Source organism: Danio rerio, chromosome 25 (genome assembly GCF_052040795.2).
Source record: "Danio rerio strain M-AB ecotype USA chromosome 25, GRCz13ab, whole genome shotgun sequence".
In the NCBI taxonomy this organism is placed as follows: Eukaryota; Metazoa; Chordata; class Actinopteri; order Cypriniformes; family Danionidae; genus Danio; species Danio rerio.
In genome coordinates this window covers 33,560,281-33,585,000 of record NC_141045.1, presented here as the reverse complement: position 1 = coordinate 33,585,000, position 24,720 = coordinate 33,560,281, and the positions used below count along the sequence as shown (strand labels likewise).

The 24,720-nt window shown below is 35.8% G+C and overlaps 1 protein-coding gene across 3 annotated transcripts in view; it reads left to right on the top strand.

Annotated features, from left to right (window-relative positions):
* The window catches only part of kras (KRas proto-oncogene, GTPase), a 24,649-nt gene extending 93 nt beyond the window's left edge, over window positions 1-24,556 (top strand). Inside the window, 6 exon segments of one of the 3 annotated variants that reach the window (NM_001362494.1) lie at window positions 1-306; window positions 6,797-6,914; window positions 9,115-9,293; window positions 11,386-11,545; window positions 16,083-16,205; window positions 19,285-24,556. The exon segment at window positions 1-306 is cut by the window's left edge and continues 93 nt beyond it. In NM_001362494.1, coding sequence (NP_001349423.1) covers window positions 6,804-6,914; window positions 9,115-9,293; window positions 11,386-11,545; window positions 16,083-16,202 — 570 coding nt within the window. In that variant the 5' untranslated portion in view covers window positions 1-306; window positions 6,797-6,803 and the 3' untranslated portion in view covers window positions 16,203-16,205; window positions 19,285-24,556. 3 annotated transcript variants of the gene reach the window in all.
* The last annotated feature ends 164 nt before the right edge of the window (window positions 24,557-24,720 follow it).

The following is a 24,720-nucleotide window of genomic DNA, read 5'->3' as shown; positions in this document are numbered from 1 at the left end:
TAGCACGTTGTCGTGTGTTATTACACTGTAAGTAAAGTGCATTAGTCATCGGTCGTATAACCGTATGCGGACTGGAATCATTAGTGTCGGTCATCGGTCAGTTATCGATCAAGCCCTCCGCCCTGCACCTCTCATTGAAAGGACACCGCTCTGGATTGTTTGGGTCTACAGATGTTTAGTCCATTATAATGCAAGATGCATGCTGATGCTCGGAAGAAGCTGCTCGACTGCGTGTTATTCGTCACTTTAATCGCCTCCACCTACTGAAAATAGCCGTAAACAGCTGAAAATCGTTGATATTTTGGGGTAAGTGATCATTTAGCAGGACGCAACAGTGTGTCCGCCCATATTTATATGGAAAGCACAGCCTCCGAGCGCAGGCCATGTAACGTTAGCACAGAAACAGCACACATTTATCTTTTGCATCTTTGATTTCCTGTCAGAAAAGTGTTTTAAACACTTTGGAGGGATCGTGTGGGTTTATTTGAGCTTTTGTGTTCGCCTTTTAAATGGATAACAACATTCTAGCAAGGTCATGACAAACGCTTGAACCATAGAGTCTTTTTAGACGGAACTTTCAGCAAACCCTGATGTAAATGAATAGAGAAACTATTTAATACGTATTTATATTTGATCACAAATTATTTTATAAAGGTCAGACTGGTTTCATTTTAGGTTTGTATGCGTATGAGTTTATTATGATAGCACGCCCAAATGGAATTTGGGCCCTGCTGTACAATGGCGCTTTACCATTATTCACAATGTACTTTTCTGTAATTGACTTAATCTAACTTGCTTTAAAATAGCGATTTATTTTAATAATTTAAAATCAAATGTATAAAAGTTTTAAATAAGTCTTGTTGGATCCATCTTCGTTGTAGCTTATCTTTGAAGCGAAAGTTCTTAAAGGTGTTGTTCATTCACTCAAAAATGAAAGTTCTGTCATTCTTCCTTTTGTTGAACACAAAGGACAAAAATTCTGATGAATGCTAAGAGAAAATCCATGGGATTTTTGTGCCTAGAATTGTTATCAATGGCTGCTTTTCCCACAACATTCTTCAGAATGTCTCGTTTTGTGTTCAACAGTAGAAATAGTCAGTGGAAAATGGTGAGGAGTTTTCATTTAGGGAGGGAATCATCCCTTTAAATAAAACAGCTTGAGGTATGAAACATATTTTGGCATTTTTTTTTCTATAATTTATTTTTTAACACTGCAAAACTTTTTAAATAATTAACCCATTTAGGCATGGGCTGGTATGAATTTCTGACAGTATAATAATCTTGGATAACAATATTACGGTATTGTGATTACTGCTCTAAATATTCTTTTTCAATGTCTGGGTAAAAAACCTTTTTTCTCCTTTGAACACAATATATTTTATTTTTTAAAAGATTTATAATATTTTGGAGCAGCAAACATGTCAAGCTAAATTATTCAAATGCATCATCGACTTCTGCTGTCTTCATTAATTTTAAAAACCCAGATTTCTTTACATCTTGTCATAAAAAAAAAAGATGTAAATTAAAAAAAAATAAAATAAAAACGTACACATGCCTTAGGAACAGTATTACAGGACATTTTGGTAGTTTTAAAACCTTGACTTTTCCAAACCGCCGTACACCTTTAAACAATTGTCGTCCCATGCCTAAACCCATTACATTTCTTGTTTTAGTGATGGTGTAATAATCATGTCATTATTTCTTATTAGTTTATTAGAAAACAACCAGAAAATGCAGCTTAAAAAGTTTGTCTACTTGTTTAAAAAGCTGTTTATTCACATTTACAGCCAGAAACAGGAAACCCTTTTTACACGTTTTCCCTGTTCATATAATAATAAAAACCAAATGAAAGATTTTGAAAATGCCACAGTTATAGTTTAACACCCAGTACAGGAATCTTTGAAAATGGTGATGTCATGTGTGTGCGTAGTTCATGTTGGGTAATATGTAGACATGCATGTCAATTTCAAAGGCAAGGCCGAACGAACATCCAAAGCAATTGCTGAGTTTTTTTTCTGGTTAACCAACCTCGCATCTAACAGTGGTGATGCATCACATACATACCACAAAGAGCTAGCATGAATTCCCTACGTACAGGTATTGTTACAGGTATTTTCGCATGCCTGCCAACTCTAATTATTTTAACAGTTTTGTCGTATGTATGTACTTTGACCTGATTTGGGGGCTGCATTTCTACTGGTGTTGACTATATTGTGTGAATTGATGGAATTGTGAATACAGAAAAGTAGGTTATTTCATCATAGTATTTCTATTAAATGGCACCTTGTTGGCAATGGTTATATTTTTTCCAGCCTTATTATGGTCCCAAACACACTGCCAATGCAGTCAAATCATGTTTGGAGAGAAAACGGCAGTCATAAAATGGTCTGCACTGAATCCTGACCTAAATATTGTAAAGATTTTACGGAATTCCCTGAAAAGAAAATTAATATTTATATAAAAGCTGTAAGAACTCAGCTAAACCAAATATTTCTGTAGTCATGTGACTATATTAGTAATGTTAAATCAATAGAAGCAGTTAAAACTTCTGTTTATCCGGCAATGCTTGAATAAACTCTGGCTTTTGGATGGAGGTTTAGTTCTGATCATAGAATCGTGCATTGCTGACAAGATGTGCATGACAACTTAAATCTAAATAACTCTGTAGCATGCTGGAAAAGCCCTGATGTTACATTGCAAATTATTTGTGGGAAACAGTCCTGAAGTTTGAACAGTTTCAACAATTATACTTTGAGCCAATGGTGGTCACAAAAAAAAAAATCTCAACTTAAATAATTATTTTCATGAGTGTCCATATTTTCTGTATGTATTGTTTTTAAAAATGGACATCCTTTTTAAAACTGGAATAATAAACCGTAAATCTGATTATGGCATGAGACTTTTGCACAGTATGTAATGCCTAGTTCAGACTGCGTGATTTTAGCCCCGATTTTGGCTCGCCGACAGGTTTTGAGAAATCGCCGACAAATGCCTAAAATCACAGGCAAATTGCTGCTCGTGCACGTGAGTGACAATCACACAGTATGAACTTTCAAAGACGCGATCTGAGAGAATCGCCGATGAGTCGCCGATGCCTGTGAGATATTTGGCGTGCTAAATATCTGGAGCTGTCGGCGATTCAAATCATGCCGTGTGAATTGAGTTTTGACTGAAATTAACATCAGCGATCGCCTACAGCCAATGAGAGAGCAGCTTTCACTTGTGTGTGCATGTGTGTATACCTGCTGCAGGCCAGCGGGAGAAGTTAAAAGCGCTCATTTTCGGTTTATTTGGACCCACGAAATGGAGGAAAAACTCGTGGAGGTTTGACAGGACTCAGGAGCAACCGTGTCTGTTTGACGTTTCATACAGAAAGAAATTAGTTTATTATCAACGTTGAGGAGAAATGGCTAATTCCCTTTAAACCCAGGTGAGCAAACATGGACATATTCTACCCCATTAAAGGCTTCTTTCTCATTATGTAGTTAATAACAAAAGATATACTACATGTTTTTGACTGTGAGACGTAGTTTGGATGAAGTTGTCGGCGATTCTTCCTATAGTAAAATCCTGCAATGTGAAAGTCCCTGTCGCCGATCCATCTTGCAGTGTAAACAAAGCAGCGACGAAACGCCAGCCCAGATAGTCATGCAGTGTGAAAACATCTGTGACGCGACTACTTTGAAAATCATGCAGTCTGAACTCGGCATAAATGGAAGCAGAAATAAATAGCTTCAAGTTATTTTACAGCATCTGGAAGAGTGTGTAACGCTTAGTCAATTAAATTCTGTAGTTTCAATTAGCCTAGACCTTACATTTGAAGCGAACGTCAATCATGGAAGATCTTAAAGTTTATTATTAATAGAAGTATGCTGCAATCGATTGGTTAGGCATATTATATAAATTAAATTACAGCAGTTAAGCAAATCACCTGATGGGGATGTTTCAAGAGCTCTGCAATACGGCATTCCATAGCCATACATCTTAATGCAGTAGACTGCTTTAAAGCAAGCAGCTTTACAGTATTGAACATGAAAAGCAGCAAATGAGGATTGCATTCAGTTTAAGCAGCTCTGCTTTGATTTGCGGACGTCTCTTGCTTAAACAGCAATGCAAGTTAAAGAAGACAGAGCCTCAGACCACACCCTCCTATTGTGTAATCTTCACGGACAAATGGCTGTTTAAAGGGGTTCACCAGCCAACATGAGCTTTGCCAAACCGTTCCAAACTTTTGAAATCTTGTTTTGGCCTTTTTTTTTTTTTTTTTTTTTTGAAATGACAATTAAATATGTTTTAAGCTGAACTGATCTAAAACAATGATGTTTTATATTAAATTGAACCAGTTTTAATTGAACTAACTACAAGTCAAGTAATTGGGGTTAAAGTTTAGTCAACTCAAATGCCCTGAAATTTGTTGCCGTAAAATCCTAAGTCAAACTTTGTTTCGTTTTTACAGTGTAAACCATCATTCAACACTAAAAGAAATTACTTTTTGTAGTCAATTCTAACAAATTTACTTTCTTATTTGGTAAATTGTTATTTTAAGTGTCAAGGATAACTAGAATTTTCTAAGTAAATATTTGTTCTTTAAAGATTTAGTTGATGTAATAAATGAAATAAGTGTAAAGAGAATTAAATAATAATAATTATTTACTTGTAAATTTTTTATATTTTCTAATCATCACAAAACCCAGTAATGTTAAGTAAACTTTAATAATGGATATGTAGTTCCCAGCATGCTTCGCAAGAAATTGAATTAAGTGGAGAATATTTTGAAAAGTTTCTTAGAGGTTTAAAATCTTTGAGAGAGAGAGTTGTTAGAGTTTAACCTTCAGTAGTTTAAAGATTTTAGGGTATTTTTAGAGTTGCCACCTTGCAAAGTAGTAACAATCATGCTTGGGGTCTTGGCATTTTTATTGTCAGCATTTCATATTTGATGCTTCACTCTGAGAGCCATAGCTGTGCTAACACTACCTCTGTGATCAGTAAGACTTTGCTCTTGGGTTCAATTAGCATGAAGTAAAATAACGCATTTTAAGTGGAAATGTGTGTCTTAAACCAAGTCACACCAAATGTATTTATTTGTAACTAATACGATTTATTTAAATTGATTTAAAAGTGAATTTTCTTCTGCTAAAACAAGAACTTGAGTCCTTGGTTCATTTAAATAAATCTAGACTCAAAAATAAAACAATCAATTGACTTAATTAGGAGTATAAGGTTAAACATTTAGTAAATTTTACATATTGACAAGTTAATTGAACCTGACATAAGATAGTTTACTTAAAATTGATTGACTTGATTTTTTTTGACAGTAAATCTTAAGAGTTATCTATTTTTTTCTCAGTGAATTACTGCTCCCCTACTTGCTTTATGCTGGAGTGTTCCCATGATCTGAAATATTATGGCTTATTTTCCTCTGTCATCTGAGCGCAATCTATGCTTTAATACATTTAGAAGAATGTTTAAATGTCAAATTCATAAATCATTCTAGTAAAGCGTTAATTTGCCATTTAGAAAGGGAATGGGACAACTGCATATCTAATACATTACATGAAATAAACCTGTAAATAAATGAAAGACACTTAGCAAATTGTAATTTTATGACCAGGCATGATTAAACGATCTATACTAGATGTCGAATTGGATTGTCTAGGTTGACTCATTTGTATTTGCTCAATGGAGAAGACCCACCTAGGTGTCATTACTGCCAGGCTGCTCTTACTATCAAACATACTTTGTTGGAATGTGGAAGTTTATTGAAATAGCCATGAGTTGCTGATGTGGTGATAAATGAATAAATAAATTTGCCATTTAGTTAATTAAGAAGTTAGTAATTCCATTATGTTCAATCAGAAACCTCATGTGCATGTTATACAGAGTACTTTATTTGACAAGTTGTCATGCTTAAGTAGAAAACACTTTCGTCTCTGACACTTTGCACTTTCATACTATCACTCTGTATCTCTAGAAAAAAAACATTGGGTAAAGTCTAGATATGCACATTAATAAAGCAGCATTTTTTAAATAACACTGTATAACAATAATTAATATTTTTACAGTACTGTCACTGTGAGGGTTGGGTTTAGGGTTGAGGTGGGGGTAGGCGTTCAAAAATAAATTTTATTGGGTTATTTAATAGATAACATAACTAATACTCGGTACAACAACTGTTTTACATTACTGTGACGGTTGGGTTTAGGGTTGGGGCGGGGGAGAAAGTTAATAAACAATAGAAATAATTCTCGTTAACTTCCGGCCGCAAACGTATCCGCTCTAGCAACAACCAAAACATTGTGTTTCTGAGTGCGCCACACACAGTTGGTTGGCTGTAGAAACACCTTACTCTGTCTTCACACGCCAGACACTTTACATAAACTCCACCTTACAAGGACTAAATAAGGAAAACAAAAAGCTTACCTGTGAATATACCACAAAACATGTTGCACTACTTGTTTTCTTCAACCTCAAAATACCTCTTCTGCACAATATCTTGCACAATATTGTTCTGTCTTTATGTAAATGAACTTGTATAGTCCGTCTTAGGTTGTGTATAGTTTAAATATGTATAGTTAGTACAGTTAGATTGTCATTCTTGTATGTTAGTTATGTACAGGTTTAAAATGGATCTTGCGTCTAGTGTTGAAATTTATGAAGCACCGTGGAGACGCCACAATTCGTTCCACTATGTCCACACATTTAGTAGAATGACATCTCAACTTGCTCTTGTTTAGTAGCGTCTTTTTAAATATGTATAATGAACTGCTAATGTTTTGTTTTTTTTCCCCTCTTGCAGGTGAAGAATGACCGAATATAAGCTTGTGGTCGTGGGAGCTGGAGGCGTAGGCAAAAGCGCTCTCACCATCCAACTCATCCAGAACCACTTTGTGGATGAATATGACCCGACTATAGAGGTGAGACCAGTGTAGCTGCTACAGTGTCTGGTGCTTTCAAGGCACTCACTTTCTACTGGCACGCACACACACAGAGCTGCGAAAGTCACTCCTGTGTGCGAGTATGCAGAAAATGTACTGTTAAACATTCAACAGTGCAATCCGGTTATTCTGGTTTAAAAGAAGGTGGTTTCCTAATCAAATGTACTTTTCTGGCCTTTTACTTTCTTGGCATGGCATGTACCTTCATTAAGATTACATGTTCACATGCCTTTTATTCTTTATTGGTATTTTTGGTATTTTTTTTGTTTCAAAGGCATTTCTTTCTTTCTTTTTTTACTTTAAATCACAAATATATTTTTACCAGAAACAAGGCTGCTTCAGTATATTAAAGTAAAAAGTGTACTGTCTTATAAGGGTGTCACGATTTCGATTTATAATCGAAATCGATCGAAATTTATGCTCAACTTCGATTATCGAATCAAAAAATAGAATCGTCGATGCTGCCACGCCCCCATGTCACGTCAGCTTGGCTTGCCAAGCGGGAAAAAAACAGGCTTGTTGAAGTGCTTGTTAAACTGCAGACGCAGGAGACCCGTCGACAGAGCTTAAATCCTCTCCTCTTTCAATGAAGTCGCCGGTGTGGAAGTATTTTGAATTTCCAGTGAGTTATGTTGACAACATTCCTAGATGATGGGCGCATCGCGATCCTCCGCCCCCGCACCCGTTGCAAATCCGCTCGCGAAAAATACACACTCAGGACCTGTTTACACTAATATGTCTTTGTTTTTAAATGGCATTTTAGAACGACAACGATCCACATCGGCGTGTAGCATTTCTGAGCATCCCTCCTTCCTCACTACCGTTTTATACAGTATGAATGTGAAAAGTATGAATGGAATTCGGACGTACTACATCCGCCATTTTGTCATGGTCACACGACCTACCTGCGTCAGTTGCATCACCTTACTTCCATTCATGAATTCTCTCGCGGGGCATTATGGGATAGCGCAGCGTGCATGGGATGCGCACTCCAGAATCTCGCCGCAAGTAGTAAGTCATCCGGGTACTTCTCGCATACTGATTTTCGAATTCTATGAATTCGGACATACTACTCGGCTCACATACTGATTTTAGCGTACTACATAGTATGGAAGTATGCGGTTTCAGACGCAGCCCTGGACTTTTCCAAACCGCGGTATACATTGAAAACGATAATCATCCCAATGCCTAGTCTGTGTCCATCAGACCCTTCAGAAAATGTGCGTTCTTCGTTTCAAAAGTTGTTGCTGTTATTAATATTATGATCATCATCATCATCAATTTCAAATGGCTTTTTTTTTTATTAAAAAAAATTCAAGCTTTCATTATTACACAACCGTTATTACTCCATTTTTCCATTTTCTATTCATACTCATGTACATGTGATTTTGCAGGTTTTTTATTTTTTATAAATTTGCAACAAGTAAAAAAAAAAAAAATTTTTCAAATTGTCATTATGGGGTATTAAATGTAGAATGTTGAGGGAATAAATTAATTTAATCAATTTTGGAATAAAGCTGTAACAAAAAATGTGGAAAAAGTGAAGCACTATGAATACTTTCCGGAAGCACTGTACATGGCTATATGAGTAGGGTGGTATGTCATTCCTACCGGTCTGTGAGTGTCACCATTCGAAATTAAAGTGCAGCTTTTCACTTATAAATGTCTTTTTGCTCATCGTAAGGGCGCATGACCGCTGAGCGGAACTAATTGTGACTACTACTATTAACTTTGGAACTCTGACCAGTGTGACCACAGTTAACTCGCACATGACTCGTTTTAGCTATTTCGGTCCATTTTAGAAACATTGCAGTGTGAAAGAGAAACAAATCCCTGTTTTAGAACTAAATCAATCCACAGGTGTGAAAACACATTTAGACTCCATAGAAAACCATCAAATAGCACTATTAAAATGATCTTATGACAATATCCCATCTCGCAATATTTATGGCAGAAAAATAAAATACTGCTGTGTCAGATTTCTATAATATCGTGCCTCTCTAGTTTTTACTATTCAGACGAACTTGTTAGGGCACTCAACATTCATGGTGTCAAGACCAGACCTAAATAGACTAATCGGATGAATATTGTACAAGGTTCTATGCTAAATGCACTTGTTTGTGCATACATGTGATGGTGTTTTTATTCAGCTCAAAGAATATAATTTTGGCTGATGCAGGACTCGTACAGGAAGCAGGTGGTGATTGACGGAGAGACGTGTCTACTGGACATCCTGGACACTGCAGGTCAGGAGGAGTACAGTGCCATGAGGGACCAGTACATGAGGACAGGAGAGGGCTTCCTCTGTGTCTTTGCCATCAATAACACCAAGTCCTTCGAGGACATTCACCACTACAGGTGAGGGTTTGCTAGAAACAGATGGAGTGCAGTCTCGAAACTTTCAGAAAGGAGGCTGTGAAAAGTAGAGAGCGACAGGGCATAACTATTATCATTATTTTTTTAATGTTTATTTTAAAATAATTTTTTTTAGGGTGTTTTCACCTTTCTTTTAATCAGACAGGTTAGTCGAGACGGGAATACATGGGGAGCAGAGAGAAAGGGGACATATCAGACTTCAAGCTGGGAATCAAACTTGGGTCACAGTAGCCGCATTTCCACTATCAGGCCAGTGCGAGCCAGGGCTTTTATCGGGCCAGGCCGGGCTCAACCCGGGAGGTTGAGCAGTGAGGCCGAAATCATGTCGCGTTTCCACTGTCGGGCTAGTAGCTTGCAGCGCGTCACGCAAACCCCGCCCCCAGAACATCCCCCGAATCGAACGTCACACAACCCGCCCAGTTCAGCAGAAATCAGGCAGATTCCGGCTGTTGGCATCGAAATCCAGTGGTCTGACCACTAACGAAGGAACCCAGCGCAGGGAGCGCACACATCCATAATATAAAACCACATATATAACATTCTCCGTTAATAACTCGATATAAAAATGAATTTTATAACATCCTCAGTTAGACAGACGCTGTCCAACATTCATCCCAAATGCTCTGGAGAGAACTGAAACACGATTTTTTTTTCCCCTATAGGCTTTATAACACTTAATAGGTGATTCCCTTTAGTTAAAGATGTTGCTGCTTATATTTTAATTAAGTGTTTCAGCACGTAACATTATAGCCTATATTTTGTTGCGCTCAGCAGCTATGCACTAATAAAGCTCTATGTATTTAAAATTTCCTTTTTTAATTTTACCACATTATATAAAAACACACACTTGTTTGAGGACACAGAACACATTTTGAACATGCAGTTTTCCAAAAAAGTGCTGCGCAGCTGGAAGACAGAAAAAAGGTCACCTAGTTTCTGCTTTCACTAACCCCGAAATCATGCTCTGTTTGCATGATGATTAATATCATCGTATCCAAATACTTTATAAATAATATTTAAAACATTTTCCGGTGTTTATTGTTTTTAGAAAATATCTAAAATCTTTTTTTTTTTCAGAGAGGCTTTTGAAAAACGTTTAATATGTTTTAATATGTTAAAAGTTTAATATGGTTTAAAACAGTTTGATATAGTACCTAATTGTTATAGCTAGCTTTTGTTAGTTTTATATTGGTTTATTTATTTAATGTGATTTTATTATATCTGATATTTCTAATTCTTTTAATTATTTCAATATAGCTTAGGCTATTTTATCTAGATATGACACTGTTGTTTTGGGCCTACAAAATTGGACACAAAATTTGTAAAGTTTAATGTTTTTCTGTTGTATTCATATTGTGTATTATCTCCAAAATAAATAAAAACAATAAAAAAAGAAAAGAAAAAAGCCGCTCGCGGCATCAACAGAGCTATGAAGCGAGCGCTCTTTTCCTCGGTCTCACACACATACAGGCATCTAAACACGCACAAACACACCTTTTAAACTTGACAAAAACTCTTGAAAACCTTTACTGCCTGCTGTGGCTTTATTTTTGTGTAAAGATTATTATGCCTTATTGAAACACCAAGGATGCAGCAAATAAAAGTCACTTATAAATTAAAACTATTATTTTATGCAACAGCCTTACATTTAAAAGAGAAACATAAGGGCGATCATACGCAAAAAGACCTCATATAATTTGTTGCAGATGTTTTCTTTCCCTTATTTATTTATTTGTTATGTGTTTGGCGCATGTACTCGTGTGCGATCGGAAAACTGTGCCCGCCTCTCCTTTCACTCCGCCCCTAAGCCCCAGCTGGCCCTCTTTGGCCCAAGGTATTCGGTGGGCCAAAAAAGGCTGGCCCCAAGAAAGCCCCGATTTGGCCCGATTAGGCCCCGGAAGTGACAGTGGAAACGCGACTGGCCTTGGCTCGCTCGCTTTAGGCACGATAGTGGAAACGCGGCTATTGAGCACCCGCAAATGTAGTTAGAAATCTGAATTGAATCTGAATTGGCCATGGAAACAAAAAAAATCTTAATTAGTGGATGGATAATCGCAGTAATATTCTTTTGCAGGGAGCAGATAAAGCGAGTAAAGGACTCTGAGGACGTCCCCATGGTTCTGGTGGGGAATAAGTGTGATCTTCAGTCCCACAATGTGGACTCCAAACAGGCTCAGGATTTAGCACGCAGCTACGGCATCCCATTTATAGAGACCTCAGCAAAGACAAGACAGGTATGGCAAACATCGGTGCCCATTATTCAATTCAAGTGTGTTTTACCAATCATTTAAAAATAAAACCCTGTTTTGACACTGAAAGCCTTTTTATTTTGACTGAATTAAAGACCACATGAAACCAAAACAACTCCATTTAACGTAATTGGATGCATTTTGTAGTATTTTTTTCTCCACCTTTGAAACAAGCTGTATGCTGACCTATCTGAGGGTGCAAAATTACAGGTAGTCTATAAAATCACCACGCTATATAAAATTTTTAACATAATATTTAATAATATATATTAATTATTAATATAATTTTCCCATAATTATACTTTTCTCAGAAATGAATCATCATGGAAATTAAGAGTTTTGAAAGCCATTTTGTGTCGTCTTTAATGACATGTTAATGCATGGTTAACACTATATGTTGAGTCTTGTAAAGCCTTTTAAGAACATGTCTGGGTCACAATTATAGTGGAAATCAAAGGATGTTAAACTTTATACATGTAAACTTTAAACTACAATCATATAAACACTGGCTGATTGGAAAATGTGCTTTCAGCCTACATTTCACTGCTGTTTTATTTAAAATGATCGCTATAGGGCAGTATGACGATGTCAAATATATGTCAACTATTATTATTATTGTCAAATTAAGGATAGATTTGTGTGCAGTTGTTTGTGCATAAACTACGATGGAAACACTTTTACCAGTATTCACATTAAAAAAGGTCATGTGATTTTGTTATAAGAGATTATGTGGTGATAAAAATGTGTGTGAATGAACAAACCAGCAGACCGACCACACTGTAAAGCATCTGAAATGTTGTTTTGGTCATTCTAAAACGCCAAAACTATTTCAGGATTAGTGGTATTATATTAATAATTACCTCCATCTAATACCTTGCAATGAACGCACAGTGGCGTTTGATGTAAGGATTGCCTTCTGAGGCGAAAAAAATTTATTAAATAAAGAAAAGATTCGCGCAACTTCTACCTCAGCAAATCTTGTTTTTACTGTTGATATTTGGTGCCAGTTAATCAGGAAGTGACGATTTTGTTCGCTTTGACTCGTTGGATGAAAACGCTGCTTTATTCGCACATCTTATGCGATAATCCAGTTTTGCGCATAAAATTAATTCGCAATTTTGAATGGGAACATAGCTACTCCTACATCTGGAAGCAATAAATCGAAATAGATACCAATATCGTTAAATATGGAAAATAATTATCGAAATCGCAGTTTTGCCATATCGCCCAGCCCTAGTTTGAAGTGAGCTTGGAGTTAAACAAATTGTAATTTAATATGCTTGTTACTACAGCCATAGTTAATTGAGAAGCGATGAAAACAGCTATCATTATTGTAGAATAATTATCTCCATATCGTTATCGACTGGATAAAACAAATTTAAATTTAAGTAATTCTTTGCATGGCTTATCAATGTGCTATTATTCTACTCCATCTAAACGTACATTTAGATTACTAGAACCGGCTTTACTGACAGTGCGAATGAAAATAACCTGTATTCAATCACCCAGCCATAAGTGAAACCGTACTTGACTTTTCTGAACCGTATCTCTCCGTGAAAACGAAGTAGTCAGGATTTATTATATTCTATGGAAATAAGCTGCTTTTTTGTGGTAATTGTGACCTGGACATGGGTTTTGTTCAACACAATCTCACGGCAATTCGTAACTTTTGATTTAGTGGCTAATTCGTATGAATTTGTACGATCTAATTCGTACAATTTGCTCATCCTCCAATTACATTGGGTTTAGGGGGTGGGGTTAGGTGCCACGCCTCCTTTTTAAAATCGTACAATTTCTTACAACTCAACTCGTATGAATTAGCCACTAAACTGACAAAACGTAAAATACTTACGTTTTTTTTTTTCTCCGTGAGATCAGGCTAGTTTTGTTACATTTACACTCCATCCTAAAGTGTTTCAGATTTGTTGATTTTGATGAGAGCTGGCCAGTGCATACACTGCTGCTTCACACTGGGGTTTATGCATGAGTTCATTCTAACAGGCTTTATAAATTAATCAATCAGGCTCACGTCACACAACACAACTAATGTGGCTCTGAGTTTGTGCGTGGTCTCTCTTGTGCATTTATTATAATTTGTCTGCGTTTTGATTTTTCTTCACATTCAAAATGAATCGTTTAATGTCAAAGAATGCAGTATGGATTGATTGATCAAGGGTCCAATCACTGTAAATCAGCTGGGGCTGTTAATCGGTCATCTTTAAATATGAGGGCAGACACTCATTCCTCTCTCTGCAGTGCTCAAATCACAACTCCTCCTGGTGCTGGGCTGTAATAAAGACTGCTGAATACATTTCTTTTTCTCTGTTTTACACTCAGACACAGTACTGGCATCTTTAACGGGCAGTTTCATATCTGGCTATAAACTGAAATGATAATATGTGTTGTTGTTTTTTATTTCAGATTCACTCTCTTTTAATTCTTTGAAGTTGTAATTCATTATGTATATTAATTTATTTATTATTATTATTATTATTATTATTATTATTATTATTATTATTAATAATTTTTAATATCTATTACCTTCAAATATCTTACTTGAAGTAACCTAAAATTATTTTGGGTAAATTTACACTATATTTAGAATGCAAAAGTATTTTACATATGTATAATTTATATACACTTATTTTTTCTTACAAAAAAGTAAATAAATACAAATTTTTTAGAGCTGGGAAAAGAATAGCCATTAACCATTAAAATAAAATTTGCTTTGACATGAGAGAAATGTAAATTATTATTATTATTAATATAATAATAATAATAATAATAATTTGTTCACACCAGACACAACATGCATGCTATATGCGCGTAAATAGACGCGTGACAATTTTGAGTTTCATTTACGAATCAAGTTTGCTTTATTCGTGCGTCAAATTCACTTCACAATAGACACGGATTTGCGTCAAGGGCAGGGCTTCTGTCTGCCCAGTGACTGTAGCTTCGTTGCTAAATAGCTAACATGGATTTTATTGAGATAAAAAGATGTGCTTTTATGTGCTTTAGGAAGGCTGAAAAACTGTGTATATTCGTTTGGCGCAGATTCCGAGTTCACAAGATCCTTTCAGAGGTGAACCCAGCTCCTCCAGAAACTAAACCTGGATGATGGAGGCTTTCAGCAGTGCTTTAGCCTGAGCCGAGCCCAGTTTGATAAACTGTTGTCCGGTGTTTCACCCTCTGGACACCAACAACAGGCGCTACGTCATAATCATTCCCCTACAAGAGAGAGCTCTTGATTGGTTTACGCCGTGTGAATGTCCACTGAAGTAAAACGTGCAAAACACTGATCTCGCGCCACTTTATTCGCACAAATCATGCTGCAGGATGTCTATTCACGTTTGTGCATTGACTTAACATGTAAATCACTCGCACTTGACGCTTTATCCGGTTCTGGTGTGAACGCAGCATTAAAATGTCTTACATTAAAGACTCTATAAATAATATTGACTTGTAGGTCTTAAATCATTTTCAAGGGGTCTTAATTTTTCCATGTAAAGCTACCCAATCAGGCCAACACCCATACAGTCAACATCAATACATCTCAGTTTTAACAAAACTCCATTTAACAATACAATTCCCCTCAATAACATTCATAAGTTCTGTATAGTTGGCATGTTTTGACACATTGTTTTTCATGTAATTCGATTTTTATTTATTTATTTTTATAATTTAAGTACTTTATACTTTAAGTAAAAATTCTTACGGTTTAGCCATAGTCTTAAATTTGACTTTGTAAATCCTGCAGAAACATTATTATTATTATTATTATTATTATTATTATTATTATTGATGTGTTGTTTTTATTGATATTACTGTTGTTGATTTATTATTATTATTATTATAGATTTTTTTTACTATTGATATTATTATTGGTACTATTGTTTGATGATTATTATTATTGATATGTATTATTATGTATTATTATTATTATTATTATTATTATTATTATTATTGATAATATGTATTATTGTTATTACTATATTTGTGTATACATATTTTTTTTTACAATAAAATATGCATATATAAATATAAATAAACGCATACTCCAATATGCATGCATATTTATATATACATAATAAATATACATCGTAGGCCCGTCAAACCAAACTTAATTTCAATGCCAACTAATCTATTATATTTATTTATTTATATATTTATTTGGTATTACAGTGTAATTAAATAGTTTTAAAACACTGCCATTTATAAAGATGGATGGCTAAACCACAAATGTTTTTCTATTTTTTGTTGTAAACAGTGTTGTGTAAATATTCCCTTAAAGTCCAAAGATGCCAACAAACATTGCAATGATTTTTTTTTTCTAAACCTAATTATGCCAGATTCTTTCCAAATAATTAGCAAGGGAAAATACCAGTGTTAAACATGTATCCGCTCCTGGAAAATGCCATTTCCATTGGATTCTTGAAATCCAGTTTAGACTGTTTTCCCTTCTCTGTAATAACAGCTTTGTGTTGTTCAACACTGAAGAGAGTTGTGTTTTGCACTGCAGAGAGTGGAAGATGCCTTTTATACTCTGGTACGGGAGATCAGGGAATACCGGCTGAGAAAACTCAGTAAAGAAGAAAAGACGACACAATGCATCAAGCTTAAAAAATGTGTTTTGATGTGAGCGGTAAGTTTGCAGTGCTGCCTGTCTGCAGCACAGGTGTTGGGTCCGACGTCTGCTTTATAACACTGCTTAATCTCACACAAACTGACAAAGAAATACTCTGCTCATATTTGAGCATAAAAATGTTGGTGGTGGTATTATTTAATATTAATAATATTTATTAATGGCAATTTATTTTGTTTTACATTTATTTATCAGTGATTTACTAAACCTTCCATGATTTTTGGTAGACTTAAAAACAATCTTGTTCTATTCACTCTAAAGAAATTATTGTTGTTGTTAATTGAATAATTTAAAAGTCTACATTAAATCTATGGAATGAAATACTTGGAGTAGTTCAAAAAGATTTGCAGGAACAATGCGAATGGTTCTGTTTTTACTATTAAACTGAATTTAATTGATGCACAAAAAGGGTGTTTAAAACAATCTAACAGGAATTTAAATGTTTTGATTTACTTTTCTGTCTGATATCGATAATCGATAAGTCATAATAGTTGGGGGCCAATAACCGATATATTAGCCGATAAATAATTAAAAATGTTATATTTTTATGCAGTATACAACTGATTTTGTTTTAAACACTTCATAAAAGTTTGAACTGATCTTTAAATAGCGTACTCAAAGCAAAAAGAGCAATAATTTTAAAATAGCAAGGTGTTTATATAGACCGATATTCATGATTTCACATAGATCAGCATGCCAAAAATTATTTCCTTTTTTTCGCATTGCAAAATAACATGCGATAACCTGACTGTTGCATAAAATTAATAGGTTAAATAACAAAATGGGATTTAATTAACAAACAATTAAAATGAATATATTTTAAATAAAATGTAAGAACTAGGAATGTAACAATTTACCTGACTTAAGATTTGATACGATTCACGATACTAATCTCACGAATCATGATTTAACAAAATTATTTGAGACAAACTTAAACTTAAAGAGCCCTATAATTTTTTCTTATAGGCTGCACTTTTTTTCTTTTACAAAATAAAAAATTTTCTGCAGTAGCCAAATTAGAATTTTAAAACAAAATCCAAATACAAAGTGAATAATACAAACTAAAGAAAAAAAACTCTTCAATAAAAAAAATAAATAAATAAAACTTTGACTGTGCAGCTAAATTCCAAATCAGAAATGAACAATACAAATTTTAGTCTGCCGCCCCACTTCCTGCTGGCCGCTGATATGCAATTAAAGTGAGATTGCGCCTATAAACGCAGCGCCCCCTCTGTTTAAAACATGTATTGCGATTTGTTCAACATTTTCCCCAATGGTCACATTTGTACCCATTTAACTGACTAACAGTGAATCCTTACATTCCTAGCAAGAACTGAAACCAGCTCAAATGTTATCAAATAAAGTGGATCACTCTAATATACATATGTACAAACATGTAATGTCTAAAAAAGTGTTTTGAGAGAGGCCACGGTACAAGCTCAAAAGCTAATACAGATAGTATGTTGTACTTTAGAAAAGGTTTATGAAGTTTCTGATTGGCTAATTGACAGCATTTGAGTTAATTGAAGGCACAATTGTAGCATAGTGTTTAAGGAAAACCTCAAACACACTGCTTCCTTTAGTGACAACATGGGAAAATCAACAAGCCAGAATCAACAACAAAGCCAGGTTACAATCTGCTAAATTACACTGGGGAAAAAGAATAGTTTCTGGAGACATGTCCTGTGGTCTAATGAAACTAATATTGAACTGTTTGGCCATAATGACCAGTGTTAAATTTGGAGTACAAAGGGGAAAGCTTACAAATCTAGGAACACCATCCCAACTGTGAGTATGGGGGTGGCAGCATCATGTTGTGGGGCTGTTTTGCTGCAAAAGGGACTGGTCCACTTCACAGCATAGATGGCATCATTAAGAAAGAACATGATGTAGAAATACTGAAGCAACATCTCAAGACATCAGCCAGGAAATTAAAACTTGGCCACAAATAGGTCTTCCAAACAGACCATGACCCCAAGCATACTGCCAAATTAGTTAAAATGTGCTTTAAGGACAACAGAGTGAATGTTTTAGAGTGGCCATCACAAAGCCCTGATCTCAATCCTATAGAAAATTTGTGGGCAGAGTTGAAAAAGCTTGTGCGAGCAGAACAGCCAACAAATCTGACTCGGTTACACCAATCTTGTCAGGAGGAATGGGCCAAAATTCCTTCAAACTATTGTGAGAAACTTGTGGAAGGATACCCAAATCATTTGACCTTATTATACAGTTGACCTTATTAAGTTATACAGTTTAAAAGCAAAGCTAAAATACTAAGGAAATGTTCTGTAGACTTTTGACTGTCTAGAAATTAATAATAAAAATTTTTCCAAAAAATAAAAATAAATAATCTCTCATTATTCTGGCGTTTAGCAAATGTTAATCATTTAGGTAATCCAAACGGACCTAAAATAGTAAACCTTTAGTATGATTTACCATAAAAAAAAAAGGTTATGTTCCTTTTTTTTATTTATTTATTTATTTTTAGAGTTTATGTAAACTTCTGGTTTCAACTGTATCTACAATAGTAAGAAATAGGGTTACTTAGTTATTATCACACAGCAATACCACACAAAGAAAGGACAGACTTTGACGGAATAAACAATGTGAGGGAAGCTCAGTTATAGTGCACTGAACAAGTTCGACCCACTCGTGCATGAGGCAGACAGTTCAAGATCTATCGGCTTAAAGATATCAGCCTAATTTTAATATCAGACCGCTAATAACAATAAAAATAACATTTATCGGCCGATAACTAGGTCCGCAGATATACTGTGCATTCCTAGTTTTATAAATATATATGATTTATGCATAAAATATGATCGTTTGTTTGTGAGATTCACACGTTTCTTTTCTTTAATTGTATTGTTTACCTTTATTTTACTATTCTTTCAGGAGGAATTTGGTGAAAATTTATTTCGTTATTAACTGATCTGGGACCAGTTATAATTTCCCTGTTTTGACAGTAGCTGAAGCTGGACATAGATGGGTTTAAAAACTTAAACTTAAACTTTCCATTTCCAGTTTGAAGTCTTCCAATAATCGCCTGATGTTCTTTGTTCTCCCTTTTGTTTTAAAGGGTGTGGACGACGCGTTTTATACTTTAGTCCGAGAAATCCGGAAACACAAGGAGAAGATGAGCAAGGAGGGCAAAAAGAAAAAGAAGAAATCCAAAACAAAATGTGCATTAATGTGAACAAGTCTTTCCTGTCATTACGGACTCAAAAGTACCACAACTGCATTTTGTACATTTACACTAAATTATTCGCCTCTTCAGAATACAGAATGGATCCCTGTTCTACTTGCTTTCTTAAAAGAAAATAAGCTTTACTCGTTCGGTGCCAGTTGCCCCAAAGTGTTGGTCCGTTGACGCCTTGTTTTATGGCTTATGTTAGCAGACGGGCTGTCAGAACTGGGTATGTTTTGCAGTTGGTTTGAGTAGTTTTGGCAGATTTCTAAAGAGAAGTGTGGATTTAAAATGGTGTGCAGAGATTAGCTGTTAGACTGCATGCGAGTCACTTGATTTTTGACGGAATTGAAACTTTGAGGAACTATGATTGTTATTTTGTTTTTAATGGACCAACACTTCTTTTGGGGAGATGATTTGATACATTATCACTGTGTATGACCCTGCCTTTGGTTGTCCCAGACTTCCAAAAACGACATGCATGTGAACTTCCATTGTAGTCGGATTAACATGCCCTCTCTATAAAGCCATGGTAGTGTGTGTGTGTGTGTGTGTGTGTGTGTATATATGGTGAAATCTTAACCACGTTAACATTATTTCCCCGTTTGCATGCTTTATGTTCTTTAAACTTCCAGGGAACGGTCATGTCTTGAATACTGTTTAATAGCCACTGTTGTGTCGTTGGTCCAGACAGGCGGTATTGTTTAAACATGGCTTTTTTTTTCTCTTGATTTAAATTTATGAAGGTTGTTTGGAAGCTCATTTCCACCACTGTATTATTCCTACTTATAAAAACAAATTACAATTCTGAATATCTTGCAATTGCGAGGACGAGTCTCATGTTAATATTTGTAATGGAGTTGCAAAGTCTGTTAACCTTCTCCCTCAACTGCGTCCGTGCATCACAATTACGAGTCACAACTCTGTAGTTAAAAGGTTAGGATTGCAAGAAGTAAACTACTGTGAGTTGCAAAGTCCTTTTAATGGGATGGTTCACCCGAAAAATGAACATGCATTCATTACTTAGGCTGCATTTACACTGTACTGTTCAAGTGGCTCAATTCCCAAATTTTTATTTATTTTTTTCTCCCATGTGGCACAGATCGGATATGGCTCATGTACATGGAAGCAGGAACAAATCACATGGATTCCAATTTACTCAAATCAGATTCAGGCCTTGTTCATATGTGGAAATTTATCCGATATGAATCGGATTTGTGTTCTTGTGTCTGCATTGTAAGCAGGTAGATCAGATTTTCACCTGTCAATGCGTCGCGCGTCATTAAAAACCATAGCGAATGATGTCAAGTCTGACACTTTCATTTAATAACAGACTTCAGCAGAGTCCCAAACCTTAAATGTCATACACGAGGACTCAAACAGCTTTTATATTGTCATATAGCACAGGTATTTAAGCATGTTAACGAGAGCGAAATGTCCGGCACGTAACCAATATAAACTAATATAAAACTAGTGCATAGCTACATCACGTGCATAAATCACGCCATGGACATTAGGTAGCCTAAAGGTTTAAAAAAGCCAATATAATCAAAAGAAGATAGACAAATAAAAACCTTTCTGTCATAAAACAGCTTGTCAAAAGCTGTGAAGATTAAATACAGGAATAGAGAAAAGAGCGCTCTTATTATCAGCTGTTAGTCAGCGCCCACTCTTATTTTTTTTCCTGGTCATTGTGCCTTTGCCATTCACTGTGTAAATGCAAACGATCGGAGACGAGTCACTTTTATAAGATGCAAGCAGGTCATCAAAAAAAACGATCCTACGATCAGATACAGTCACAAAATCGGAATTAACCATCAAGATCTGCTGTGTAAATGCAGCCTTACACTCACTTGAGTGCTTTCAAGCCATTAGGGGGTTCTTTCTTTCGTTGAACATTAAGTTACTTTGAAAAAAGTTAGAGACCTGTAACCACTGACTTCCACAGTACTTGTTTAACAGGAAAGAAACTCAAACAGGTTTATAACAGACAAGTAAATGATTTTCATTTTTGGGGTAACCATCTCTTGAAGGCAAGTCCTTTCACTCGGTGGCCATCTTTGAAACTCCTTTAATGCTGTGTTCACACCAGATGCTGAACATTAAGTTTACTTTTCATTTGCACATCAAATTCGCTTCATTCGAGCATAAAATTCATTTTACGATAAACGATTCGCTTCTGTCTGCCTGGTGACTTTAGTTTCATTGCTAACATGGATTTTATTGAGGGAGTAGCTGTGTTTGTGCTTTAGGAAGGCTGAAAACAGCGTGTGTTCATTTTGCACTATTTGGAGATGCACTTACCTCTTTGAGTTCATAAACTCCTCCAGAAACTATACCTGGATGGAGGCTTTCAGCAGTGCTTCCCACTGTGCCGAGCCCAGTTTAATGAACTGTTGTTCGGTGTCACCAGTATTTCCTCTCGGGACACCAACAACAAGCGCTACTTCTGATTGGTTAATGCAAATGTGAATGTCAGCTGAAGTTCAGAGTTTCCAACTTTAGTGATTTACGTGATATGCAAATAGATATCATGCGACGCAAAATGATCTACTATTGCCGCTTCATTCCTGCTAATTTCATTATTCGTGCCGCCTCGTTCTCGTGTATTGCGTCGTAGGATGTCTATTCGCTTATTTGCATTGACTTAAAATGTAAATCACTCATGGTAGATGCTTCATCTGTGTCTGGTGTGAACGCAGCATTAGTCATGCAAGTATTTTATCCCACTGAATGGGGAAACATCAGATTCTCTGGAACAGTTTGCCAAGCTCCGATTTAAATTTCATATTTGGAATCAATGACATGACATGAGCATCGAATGCACGCTACGCTATTCCATGATGCACTGAGAAGTGGAAGTGAAGCGACGCAACTGAAGCTGCGGTCACACTGCACTTTTCTCCACACGCACACGAACGCGTCAGACCACAAACGCAAGCTCTAGCAACAAGTTTCGCAATTCGCTGCATTGGAAAGTTCAAGCTTGGCGAAATCGCATCACATGATTGCGTGATAGCAATTAAAGATCAAAACATGACCATTGGACAGGATTTTAAACCAGACCAATCGCTTGCTTTTTTAATGTCTAATAATTTTTTAATCCCGCCCCTTCTCCCAGTGACGTATGACAGAATTTCACAAGTTCAAACTCTAGTGTGACCGCAGCTTCACGCAGTTAGATCATGCCAAAATGGCGGATGTAGTACATCTGAATTTCATTCATGCTACTCTTATTCATACTGTATAGAACGTACTTTTTCTATGCAGTACCTACTGAGCAGTAGGCGTTTTCGGACGCAGCCTTGGTGTTTGAAAGAGTCTCGAACACCTTCATTAGTTGGATCAAAACTGTGCAGAGCTGCGGCCCTCCAGGAATTGAGTTTGAGACCCATACTCTATAGCAGTGGTGTCCAAGTTCAGTCCTGGAGGGCCGGTGTCCTGGAGAGTTTAGTTCCAACCCCAATCAAACACACCCTAACCAGCTAATTGGGCTCTTACTGGATATACTAGAAACTTCCTGGCAGGTGTGTTGAAGCAAGCTAAACTTAGCAGGACACCGGCCCTCCAGGACTAAGTTTAGACACCCCTGCTCTATAGTGATTAATTGGCTCTTTTACTAGAAGGCGGGGCTTCCTTCACTGGAGTGTCCATGTTGACTGTTGCATTTTTTTCTTATTTTAAACTATACAACTGACACGTCTTTTGGTTGCATCTTGCATTTCTGAGAGGGGGAAAAACTATTTATGAATGTAAACCTGGAATAGACGCAAAGAAGACAATTGAGACTTCCGAGGAATGCGTAAAATCTGAATCGTGAGAATTTGTATTTATTTTATTTTTTGTTGCTATTCTGTATTGGAATAGCAGCTATGTTTCATTTCCTTCCTTTTGTAATGAGATTTTCACCTCTTGGTTGGTTAAGAGAGCATTTGACATAACACCTCTGGCTAAAAACAACAGTAATTTTAACGTTGAGATACTGTACAAAAAAAGTGATTAGGATCGAAGCACAAAAACACATTTGTATTCAGAGAAAAGTCATACTAAAAGATAAAGCTGCTGTTGATCAGTCAGAATCAAGTATTTAGGAAAGCGTTAAATACGGTTCCACTTTGGAAGGATCTACACTAGTTAAAGCCTCACTTCTGCTTTCAGAGGTGTGAATTTTTACCCTCTTGTGCTCAGCCAAACAGCGCCTTAGAAGTCTGAATTAACACTTTGATTTATTTTTTTTGCTAAATTGTGATTCACGAGTATAGCCTACCATTGTGATTTTAAAATGTATGTTAATGGAATAAAACAAATGCCTTGTTCCTGCTGCCATCACCCATCAAGTCATTACTCCACCAGTTTGATGTCTAACAGAGCTTTCCTTTTGAACATTTAAATTCCCAAGAGGCTGTCGGAGTCTAGTATACTATGGTAAAACGGGGCAAGAACTAGCTTTCAGTTCTGGAGGGCAATTTTTCCAGCCATCACTCAAACCAAAGAGAGTGATGTAAAGATTTTTATTTTGCGTGGCAATACTTGTGATGTCATGAGATGATGTCATGTGTGCAACAAGCAGAACGTTGCTTTAAAACTCCTTCGGTGAGTGGTTTTACCATGGTAGTTTTGTTTTCTGATAATTACTTGCATGCAATTTGACTAATACTGAGGATCTACATGCAAAATAAATCAGGATGTCCGCTCTTATGCAAAGTATTTGTTGTGTGATTTCTGTTCCCTTTAAATCAAGCAGTCTGTAATGGAAGTAGCAAAGTCACTAGGTTTTTTTTTTTTTTTTTTACTTGTTTCTGAAATGTTTTCTGTTTGTGTGCCAAATGCAAATGTTGATAAAACGGTTCACGTGTATATGGACCTTGGTTTAACAACCTTTGCATGGATGTGATGATAAAGATGAATATTTTGTAAATTGTGCTTTTGGTTTAATGAACTGATCGACACTTAATTGAAATTAAGGGTCACATGTTAACGTCTATGAGAAAGTGCTGATCTGAGGTCATCTTTCGCCTTTCATGTGTTGGTAAATGTGATTTTATTAGAATTGAAAAATAAAGCTGTTCTCAGATCTGCACGGTTTTATAAAATGCAACCCAGTTCCCCATTAATCTCACCAGTCTTATTTAATGTGTAATTAAAAGAAGAACTTAAAACCCAATAATGTCTCTGTGTTTGTGTTTTGGTAATGAGCATTTCGTAAAAAAAAGTTAGGGTAAAAAAACCATTTGAGGAAACAGATTGCAACAAACCATTTGAGTTCAAAAACTAATCCTAATGAGTACTGTGAACTTGATCCATTTGAGTAAAAGAATCAATTTGAGC